The sequence below is a fragment of the Musa acuminata genome, chromosome BXJ2-1 (genome assembly GCF_036884655.1).
Source record: "Musa acuminata AAA Group cultivar baxijiao chromosome BXJ2-1, Cavendish_Baxijiao_AAA, whole genome shotgun sequence".
Taxonomy (NCBI): Eukaryota; Viridiplantae; Streptophyta; class Magnoliopsida; order Zingiberales; family Musaceae; genus Musa; species Musa acuminata.
Window position 1 is genome coordinate 39,571,014 of NC_088338.1, and position 11,453 is coordinate 39,582,466.

Sequence of the window (11,453 nt, forward strand, 5' to 3'; positions counted from 1 at the left end):
ATAAATCACAACCTTTGAATTCAAGTTAAACACTTTCGATCATAGTGATCAAATATAATATATTATATCAAAATTTCAATATGTTGTCCATCATTAAAGCATGCACAATTTCAAAACCTTATATTTCATCCTCACTTTATGCATGATACCAAAAATAAATTAACATCACTTTGGGCATATCATACATGATATTAAAGCATTCATAATACATCATTTTGGGCATATCATACATAATGCGAAGATATTAAAACTTTAAGCATTTATCACTACATGTATTAAATCAATATTTTGAATATGATATATCATTCATCATTTCATTTCATGATACCCGACATTCATCATTTTTATGATGCTAAGACTTCATGCATTAAATGAACATTTTGATTATGATACTAAACATTCATTATTTCTCATGTTTAAATCAATCATTTTGATACCAATCATCATTTCTCCCTTTTTATCATCAATAAAAGGGAGAATCATTGAATAATGCAAATTTAAAAATTATTCAAGTAAGTTTTACACCAATTTATCTAAGCTAGCAAAAATGAGAAGTTAAGCAAAAAATTTGCATGATAACTACTTTTGCTTTTTAAAATGGGCAAGCTAGCATTTTTGCAAAAGCTTTTTGGTTCTTCTTGAGATATGCAAGTTTCTTTCTTCCTTTGTCATAAGGAGAGGAAGAAGAGTAAGGGAGGGATTTATTCTAAAAAAAAATCAAGAACCAAATTCATGAAAGGATTTGAACCAAGTCAAATCCATAATCAATGAGTTTCATTGAATCAAGCTTCTATTTTAACAAAGAGAAAGGATTCATTAAAAAGATCAAGATATCCAAAAAATCAAATCCCTATCCTTGCAAATGATCATCATATACTAAAAGTCTATAAACATTCTTCTTTCGTGAGAATAGTGATGAAGAATTCATAGGAAAGTATCATCATATGAAGGATCAAAAAACCATGAATAAAAGTTCATAAATAAAATCCCTTTTCTTGTAAATAGAAAGAGATAGAATTCATAAGAATTGATAAAAGATCAAGTCATTAATCCAAAAGTCAAGGATCTTCTTTTGCAAATAGAAAGACGATCTCGATTTAAAAGAAAATTCAAGTTATGAAAAACCAAGAAATCTAAAAAAGAAATTCATGCATTCAAAAAATTTATCATGCCTAATTCTTAGAGTGTTGCATGTATTATACCATCATCAAGAAGCGCATCGTAATATTGAAAAGCACATAACTTCAAAAGGTACATCATAGAATGTAAGAAGTATAGTATATCAAAGAGTACAACTCATCATGGTATATTTTATTTCCCTACTCCCTTTTATCGGTAAAAAAAAAATACACAACCGATTCAAGTGATGGTAAATCAAAATATCTAAATAAAATATTAAGTTGCCGATGAATTTACTACATCTCGGTTAAGATATGTTCTTGATGTAGTTTAATTCAATTCAGTCGAGTCACTATTGAATCGGTAAATGAGAAGGGTGCTTGCTCTGTTAGAGGTGCTGCCTCGAAGGGATTGGTAGAAAGAGAATGACTTTTCCTATATATAGGTGTTTTTTATTTTGGTTCAGAAAGGGGAGGTTCAGTCCTCCTGAGTAATCTTGTCCAAATTTTGTTTCTTACTATACATCTTAATCTCCTTAATAGATTTATATTGATGACATTGAATCGATTTAGTTTTAAGGCTTCTTCATCAGGTGGAATAACTATGTCATAAGTATGCATTAGTCTAGTAATTAAATCACTATATGGAAGCATCATATCTTTTATGGATAGATCAATCATGTTTTGTTATATTAGATATCCAAAGCAATTTTCATGTCCTACCATAATCCAATACATAGTTCCTAATTCTATTTGATTGACTTCATCATGATGATGTTGTTTTGGAAGTAGAATACTTATTACGATGTGATGAAGCAATTTTGTGCTAAAGGGTAGTAAATGTTCATAACTTTTTGGAACGATAGACAAATTTGGGTTACCAAAGATAGTACCTAATGCCTTAGAATATGTAGCCTCAACTAATTCAATGTCACATTGTCCTCTAAAGTAGCAACCTCTTTTTTTTTCAAGAATTTCTATAAGGTTACAAATTACACTATCTATAATGGGTATGTGATACCCTAGGAGATAAGTGGACACTCTATCATTTTCATCCATATGCAAGTTGTTATAAAACTACCGAACAAGTTTTGGATAAATGAGTTCACTCATTTGAAGAATCGAAAGGATATTCAAGTTAGCGAACCATTCAAATTATTCAATTTTTCTAAATCTATATATTTTCGCTTATGTATTTTCATCTAATCCCCTCTTTCTTTTGTCCCTAGAGAATCTTCTAGATGCCATGAAACTACACATGTTATCAATGAAAGAAATACATATAAAAATTAAGATCTATCAATGAATTGAGAGAAAGGTTTTGAGGATTACCCTTGTAGTGATCCCTTAGAAGGTTGAGATTGATCTTTACATTTACAAAGGATGAGGGTTTTCTTGAGTTTCTAGAGGGATAGTAAGAGGAATGGGGGTATGGAGAGATTTAGAGGCGTGTAAAGAGAGTTGGGGGTGGTTCTACCGCCGATCCTAAAAGAGATTTTATAGGGGAGGGTTGCTGGTGGTGCTACCGCCTACGAGTAGTGTGCTTTGGCGATGCCATCGCAAGTCCAGTGGTGCTACCGCTAGTGCACTCACTTCTATCTTCAAGCTATAACTTTTGATCATTTACAACCTAGCAGCCATTTTTAGCATTCTAAAGATACTAATCATTCAAGTTAAAATCCAAAGACATTCAAGCTAATATTTACTAATCTTAAACTTAGCATTCAAAGTCATCACTTTTTGCTTATTGAAAGTGCAAGCTTCACAGCACTTTTAAGATGAGCAGGCCAACACTTTTCTATCCATGTGCATTAATGATTCAATCATACAAATCATAAATACATGAAAATTTATAATATAAATCAAGTTACATAAATCAAGAAATTATATACCATGATTTATTTATAAAACTCCTTTCCTTAGTTAATGATGGGCAGAATCATGGGAGAAGAGTTTAAAAACAAACGAGGTGAAAGAATCAATATTTATATTAAAAAATATCTTCAAGAAATAAGAAGATTATTTTATGTATGGTACATCTCAAGTTGTAAATAGTGACATCTCATCTCAACAAATCCAAAGTCATTATCACCAAACCCCCTCCTCTCCTTTTTTTTTGAAAAACCCAATGGAAGCAATGTAGATAGTTTCCTATAAGATTAAGGATAGCTAAGTATGCTCTAATATTTCATAAAAAAAATCATGCTTCATTATTTAACACCAAAAGACACTACATAAGCTATCTTTAATTGAAGGGTTTATCAAAAACCCAAGTATCAAATATCAAAAAATCAAGATCATGATTAGGATAAAATTTATTTAAATTTAAATCATTAAATCATCAAAATTATTTTCAAGAGATTCAAAATGACATAAATAGATTTATAAAAAACTTGATAAGATTTTAGGGATATAGACATTTTCAAGAATAATGTATTCTCTTTTTTATGTGTTTTAATTTTTGTGATTTATTTTATATAAGCATGTCTTTGTCTTTTATGCCAAATAAAAATATGCATCATCGTTTAAAATTAAAAACCAAGATTTTACCAATATCATCAAGATCAAATGTGTAACACATAATTCCAAAACATAAGATTTCAAATAATCATGGCAACATTAAATCATCAAGCATGATTTCATTGAATATAAAATATCTTCAATTAAAATTATTTTTTAACCGATAGTTCTAATTATAATGATCTTCCTTTATTGTTTTGGCTAGAGAGCTTTATAAAGTATTTTGGATCTCCGGTTATAAGCCTTGAGCATCTATTATCAAAATATCATTTTTACTCCTAGCTTGTGATTGTAGATATATCTACAAGAAAGAGAGTTTTCTTTTAGGTATCCATTTTGGGTTCCTTATAAATAGATCTACCTAGCTTATCATATTGCATTGAGTTATTTAAGGTTCCTTTAGGGGCCCAAATTAACTTATGTGGACTATACCTCTTAAATGGACATTTATAAGCATAATGTTCAAATTTGCAATAAAAGTTACATTTGTTTCAATATAAAACATACAAGGTTTTGGGCCTTTAACAATGATGGTTGGCTTTTTATGAGTGTTACAAAGCTGATTCCATCTCTTTTATGAACATGATCCCTTTTTGCAATGATCAAGTTTAAGGCTTTGTTTCCTATTTCAAATTTTTTTGAGGTTTCATGTAGAGGCAAATTCTCCTTTTTAAGCATTTGTAATTCATCACATTTTATATGAGGCAATATTTCATTATCATGCTCAATGTTCAATATATCAAATTCACTAGCAAGAGAAGCATGCTTTGTTTTAAATAATTTATACTTTTTACTAGCTAATTTACATTCATCAAACAAATCATTAAAAGTATTAAGCAACTCATCATAAGATAAATGGGATTTGTTTAGGTCACTTACCTCATCATTGAGCACCATTGGAGCATAATTCACTACTTCTTTGTTGGTTGGCTCCTCGTCTTCGGATGCACTCGAATCGTCCCAAGTAGCTTTTAGCACTTTCTTCTTCTTTGGTTACTTTTTCTTCACTTAGGGATATTTATTTTTGAAGTGTCCTAACTTCTTGCATCCATAACAAATTATTTGGTCTTTTTAAAGTTTATTTTTATTTTTAATATCATGTTTAGTTTTGTTCCTATTTATAAAATTTTTAAATTTTTTTGTTAGAAGTGTCAAGTCATCATCATCATCGTCACTTGAGTTTTCTCTCAAGTGGTCTTCTTGAGTTCTAAGTGTCAAATCCTTTCTGTGTTTTGGAAGGTTGTTCTCAAGTTCTTCATATACATTGTATGTCATTTTTAGGTCATCAAGGACCCGATAAGTTCTTCTAGTGAGAAGTTGTTCAAATCTTTAGTTTCTTAAATTGCAATTACTTTAGGATCCCAACTCTTTGGAAAGAATCTTAGTATTTTATTAACAAATTTAAAACTAGAAAAACTTTTACTAAGTGTTTCTAGACCATTAACGACATTTGTAAACAGGGTGTACATGTCTCCAATGGTCTCACTTGGTTTCATGTGAAACAATTCATAACTATGAACCAAAAGATTAATTTTTGACTCCTTTACCCTACTCGTGCCTTCATGTATGTTTTAAATATATGCCAAATGTTATAAGCCATTTCATAAATAAAAACTCGATTGAATTCATTTTTATCCAATGCAAAAAATAAAGCATTCATAGCTTTAGCATTCAAGGAGAAAGTCTTCTTCTTCAAATCATTCCAATTGTTTATTAGAAGAGAAGACTTTTGAAATCCATTTTCGACGATGTTCTATAACTCAAAATCCATAAAAATTAAGAAATCCTCGTTCTAGTTTTTCAATAAGTGTAGTTCGTTCCATTGAACATGGTAGAACGTGTGATAGAATGACCCTCATAATTGTTAGCGAAAATTATCTCTCTTGGGTTTTAAACCAAATTGAGAGTGACCTCGCTCTGATTACACCAAATTAGGTTTTAAACCAATTGTTAGGATTAATATGATACTAAGAGGGGGGGGGATTAGTGTTTACGTAAAATTAAGTCGGTTTAAAAAACTTCGTACAGTGAAAACATATCGGAAAGATGCTTGACTTGAAAGTGTATTCGTAAGTGCATTGAAAGCAATAAGTAAGTAAATCAGTTTACAATATAAATAAAAAGTATTAAAGAAATACAAACCAACTTTTATAATAGTTCCACTACCCGATCTTCTTTCAATGGGCGAAGATCAGCTACCCTTTTACACTTTCTCCTTTTCACGGGTTTAGAAAATAACATTTATACCCCTCTTTTACAACGTTTCCCTCACACACCTCCCTTGGAACTTTCTCTAAGTTTTAGGAGGGAACTCAATTTTCTAATAGGGTTTACAATTTTAGAATCATAGAGTTTTGCTCAACTTTTTAGCTATTCCATGTAGGAATAGCTGGGGTATTTATAACCCTTAATTGACTTCAAAATTAGAACAAAAAAAGGTCTCATCCCGGGTTTCTTGGGTTCTAGCGGTACCACTGCCTGTGTTGGGTGGTACTACCACCTACAACACTGACACTGGGTGGTACCATCGCCTAGTCTGGTGGTACCATAACTTGGTATATTGTGTTTGGGAGGTACCATCACCTAGACTAGCAGTATCATCGCCTAACATTGTCTCGGAAACTATGTTTTGGTGGTATCATCACCCAGACTAGCAGTACCACCACTTGACAATATCAGAGACTGTGCCACCATTGGTTCCACCTGTTGGGTCACTATTTGGGCCTTTCACTTAGCCCAACATAGCTCACACTTGGGCCAAATTGACCCCTAATTGAGTTGGCCCAATTCCAACCCAATTACCTAAAACCTAATTTGATTTAGATAATTATTATAAAACTAAATCAAATATTGTCCAGCATATCACTGATTCATTGACGCTTCATCCGAATCTTCGACGCATAGTCTTCACAAGTGGCCTATTACCTAATCGCCCAATTGACCTCCGCAACTCCGATTTCCTTAGTATAATTTTTGCCCTTCTTAGCTCGATGCCCAAACCCATGGCCCGAAGCCTTCTACCGATACGTCGACTGATCCTCCGGCTCAACGTCCAATCTTCTAACATGTTCCACTCCGGCGCTTTATTCGAATCTTCAGCGCATCGTCCTTTTTTGCGGCATATTGCTCAATTGGCTAATTGACCTGCGCAACTCCGATTTCCATAATGTAATTTCCACTCTTCTTGGCCCGATGCCCGAACCCATGGCTCGAAGCCTTTTGCCGATACGTCGACCGATCCTCCGACTCGACGTCTAATCTTCTGACATGTTCTACTTTGGTCCAACATGATTCTTTCTGCTTTAATTATCTTTCCCTAATTGAAGCTTCTTATGCCACTTAAAATATAAATCAGATCATAAACACTCTCAATTAGTTTTATCATTAAAATATGAGATTCAACAGCACTCTGACATTGGGCGGTACCACCGCCTAGTCTGGCGGTACTACCGCTTGACAAGGTGATACCACCACCTGATAGCATTAATTGTCAGCGATACCATCGCCTAGTTTGGGCGGTACCACTGCCCAGACCCCTTGGGAGACTAAGCCTCAAGCGGTTCCACCACCCACCTTGGGCGATGCCACCGCTTGGCATGACTCTAAGTGGTCGAGTGGGCCTTCCATCTGGCCCAACTTAGCCCTATTTTAGGTCATGTTGACCCCTAACTGAGTTAGTAGGATTACAATCTTAACTCAATCTAGGTTCTAACTATGATAATTAAGGTATTAACAAAGTAATCTTTGTCTAGTATGTCAATCGTCATGTGTTTAAGCTTTATAGAAAGACCGTCTTAGTCGCACTGATTCCAGTGAAGTAACTGATACATATAAAGAAAAATATCAAAACATATCTTCTTTTCACAAAAACCCTTTTTTTTCACTAAAAAAGAAGTCGTCAGAGACATGCCCTGCGCTGCCCTGCCCTGGACTGCCCTGCCCTGCCCCTTCGGAAGGTTGAAATAGAAACGCGTCTGACGAAGACATGGGGCCAATTTAATTTTGAATTACCCACTTTCTGACGAAAGCTTCCGCATAATTTTGACCCGACGCCAGCGCCCGCCGAACGTACACCGTTCTTTTATGACCCACTTTCTGATGCGGGGACGCCCGCCCCACGGAATTTGCGACGTGGGTTGGCCCACCCCGTCCCAACCTCCCTCAGTTGTCCGCAGCAAATGGATAAAGTGCATTATTTTCGTGAAGGGAAAAAGACGGCCACATTAATCGAGGTTGAGGTCTCGTGTAAACTACGTGACGCGCGTTCATACTGATTCCCGTCCAAAGTACAAGACACTTAATAATAATAATTTATCAAAACGATCGTTAGTAATAAATTTTTATCTTATTACGCCCCATATTTAATTTTAACCGAGATACTCTTTTTTTTTTTTTTTACTCAAAATAAACCTAAAATGATTTTAATTAGATTTAACTCGATTTTTTAGAACTGAACCTATTTTTTATATGAATTGAATAAGATCAGTTCCACAAAATTTTAAATATCTAATTTGATTTAATTAAGTCTCAAATTAATTTTTAATTTTCTCAAATTATCTCTCACCTTCTCCATTTTCACTCCATCTCCGACACTTTCTTCTCCTCCAATCACTCGTTCTCCTCTGAAAATGATTTGAAAGGGATCTGACTTAACCCATCACTCGGTCACTTTCTTCTCCTCTCACTCATTCTCCTCTCAAAATGATTTGAAAGGGATCTGACTTAACCCAATCCAATAGGATCATATTCGAAACAACTTAACCTGAATTCAGAGACCCTTATCGGAATCGATCAAGATTGAAACCGCCTCATTTAAGAGTATTATAAAAAAATTAATAAAAAGTGTTTCATGATAAAAATCAAATATAAGGTATCATCTTAGCAAAAGTTTATTATTACGGTGTTTTCAGTAAATTATCGAACAAAATGCACGGGAAGAGAAAAATGAGGTCGCCCCTCGTCAATCTAGAGGGAGGGGGAAGGGGCAGTGAGTGCGGCGGAAAGGCGAGATGGTCACCGATCCTCTCCTCTCCCGCTGTTACCCCGACTACGTCGTGGGCGCCATCGACTACCGTGGTCGCCCCGCCTCCCGCTCCGCCTCCGGCCGCTGGACCTCCGCCCTCTTTATCATAGGTACTGCCATACCCTTCTCCTCCACCGCCTTATCATCATCGATCTCCGCTGACCGTCTGATCCGGATCAATCTCACGCAGCGGTGGAGATTGCTGAGAGGTTCGCGTTCTACGGCGTATCCTCCAACCTGATATCCTACCTCACGGGTCCGCTCGGGGAGTCGACGGCGTCTGCGGCGGCGGCCATCAACGCGTGGAACGGCGTGGCGGCTATGCTGCCTCTCCTAGGGGCCTTCCTCGCCGACTCCTACCTAGGCCGCTACCGCACCATTGTCATCGCCTCCCTGCTTTACATGCTGGTCCGTTTCCACCGTTTCACTTTTCTTTTCTTTTTGTTCCCGGTTATGTGAAAGTGTCATTCCTTCTGTCTCCAAACGGAGGGAACCACAGAGCCTGGCCATGCTGACCCTCTCATCTCTTCTGCCCTCCCTCCACCTTGCCAAATGCGGAGACACCACCGTAGATCCAGCAGGCTGCCCACCTTCACCTTCATCGGTGGCCTTCTTTTACGCCTCCCTCTACCTCATGGCATTTGCCCAGGGAGGCCACAAACCCTGCGTCCAAGCCTTCGGCGCCGACCAGTTCGACGAGAACCACCCCGGCGAATGCGCGGCCAAGAGCTCCTTCTTCAACTGGTGGTACCTGGGGTTCAGCGGCGGCGTCCTCGTCGCCGTCGTCGTCTTGAGCTATGTCCAAGACTACATCAGCTGGGGGCTCGGCTTCGGAATCCCCTGCGTCGCCATGTTGCTCGCCTTGCTGGTGTTCCTGCTCGGAACCAACACCTACCGCTTCTACCCGTTGGAGGAGAACAGCCCGTTCGCTTGCATGCGGAGAACCGTCCACTTGGCAACGGAAGAAGATAGAGGAGGACTCGATTCCATGTAAGAGAATTCTGGAACAGTCTCTTGTATATGTACCGCACTTGGTTCATGCTTGCATACGCCGCTGATATATAACATCCTTAAGCTATGATTCCTCGTCGTTGACCAAGGAAGATGATGAATTCGTCTGCAGGGATGTTGGTTGTGGAGAAGGCTCGGAGGGGTTGCTTCGACTGTTGCCGACATGGGCGACCTGCTTGACTTACGCTATGGTATTTGGCCAGTCGTCAACGCTCTTCACCAAGCAAGGCAGCACCTTGGACAGGAGGATAGGCTTCATATACTTGAACCTTGAAGTGCCGCCGGCAGCCCTGCAAGTCTTCATCAGCGTCTCCATCGTGGGCTTCATCCCGGTCTACGATAGGATTCTCGTGCCGGTAGCGAGGAAGTTTACGAAGCTCCCTTCCGGCATCACCACGCTCCAGAGGATCGGTGCCGGATTGGTCCTCTCGCTCGCCTCCATGGTGGCAGCAGCTCTGGTTGAGATGAAACGACTCCGAACGGCAAGGGAGTTCGGACTCGTGAACCAGCCCGAGGCCGTGATCCCCATGAGTTTTTGGTGGCTGGCGCCGCAGTACGTCCTCTCTGGGGTCGCAGATGTTTTCGCCATGGTTGGCTTGCAGGAATTCTGCTACGACCAAGTCCCTGATGCATTGAGGAGTCTGGGGCTGGCGCTCTACCTGAGCATCTTTGGCATCGGCAGCTTCATCAGCGGATTCCTGGTGTCCGTCATCGACAAAGCCAGCAGAAAGAAAACGGGGGAGAGCTGGTTCTCAGACAATCTAAACCGTGCCCATCTCGATTACTTCTATTGGTTACTTGCAGGTCTCAGTACTTTGGGGTTGCTTCTGTACCTTCACTTTGCACAAGCTTATGTGTACAAGAAAAAGGGACGCAATGCATCTATGTAATGTCGATTCAATGTAATCTAAGCAATTTATCAAAAAGAAAAAAAAAATCTAATAATGGGATTTTATCATATCACGTTCCGATATTTAGTTTTATTAAAGGTTATTTTTTATCAAAATATCTTTTATAAAATAAAAAAAATTAATATTAGTTGACCCTGGTTGACTTTAGATTATCTAGGTTGAATCAATTTATTTGATATGAAAAAGATAAGCTCGTTTAAAATTATTTTCTTATTGGATTCATAAATTACTCTCATCTTCTTCTCATCTTCTTTATCTCTATTACGTCAAAAGGTACATTAGAATGTAACTATTACGTCAAAAGGTACATTAGAATGTAAGAAGTATAGTATATCAAAGAGTACAACTCATCATGGTATATTTTATTTCCCTACTCCCTTTTATCGATAAAAAAAAAATACACAACATATTCAGGTGATGGTAAATAAAATATCTAAATAAAATATCTAAATAAAATATTAAATCAAAATTTACTACATCTCGGTTAAGATATGTTCTTGATGTAGTTTAATTCGATTCGGTCGAGTCACTATTGAATCGGTAGATGAGAAGGGTGCTTACTCTGTTAGAGGTGATGCCTCAAAGGGATTGGTAGAAGGAGAATGACTTTTCCTATATAGGTGTTTTTGATTTTGGTTCAGATAGGGGAGGTTCAGTCCTCCTGAGTAATATAGTCCAAATTTTGTTTCTTACTGTGCATCTTAATCTCCTTAATATATTTATATTGATGACATTGAATCGATTTAGTTTTAAGGTTTCTTCATCAGGTGGAATAACTATGTCATCAGTATGCATTAGTCTAGTAATTAAACCACTATATGGAAGCATCATATCTTTTATGGATAGATCAATCATGTTTTGTTGTATTAG

General features: G+C 37.1%; 1 protein-coding gene across 1 annotated transcript; it reads left to right on the forward strand.

The window, feature by feature from the left end:
- Positions 1 to 8,548: 8,548 nt before the first annotated feature.
- On the forward strand, positions 8,549 to 10,630 carry LOC135599195 (protein NRT1/ PTR FAMILY 5.10-like). Its single transcript, XM_065094052.1, has 4 exons — positions 8,549 to 8,771; positions 8,852 to 9,069; positions 9,161 to 9,651; positions 9,785 to 10,630. The coding sequence occupies exons 1-4, from the start codon at positions 8,648 to 8,650 to the stop codon at positions 10,560 to 10,562; spliced, it is 1,611 nt and encodes a 536-aa protein (XP_064950124.1). The 5' UTR covers positions 8,549 to 8,647; the 3' UTR covers positions 10,563 to 10,630.
- Positions 10,631 to 11,453: the final 823 nt, after the last annotated feature.

What these genes read in the sequence shown, in the direction of transcription:
- LOC135599195 (XM_065094052.1), top strand. Translation starts at nt 8,648, where the DNA reads ATGGTCACCGATCCTCTCCTCTCCCGCTGTTACCCCGACTACGTCGTG. An exon ending in CTCCGCCCTCTTTATCATAG is followed by an intron (nt 8,772 to 8,851) that starts GTACTGCCATAC and finishes AATCTCACGCAG; the next exon opens with CGGTGGAGATTGCTGAGAGG. An exon ending in AGAGGAGGACTCGATTCCAT is followed by an intron (nt 9,652 to 9,784) that starts GTAAGAGAATTC and finishes ATTCGTCTGCAG; the next exon opens with GGATGTTGGTTGTGGAGAAG.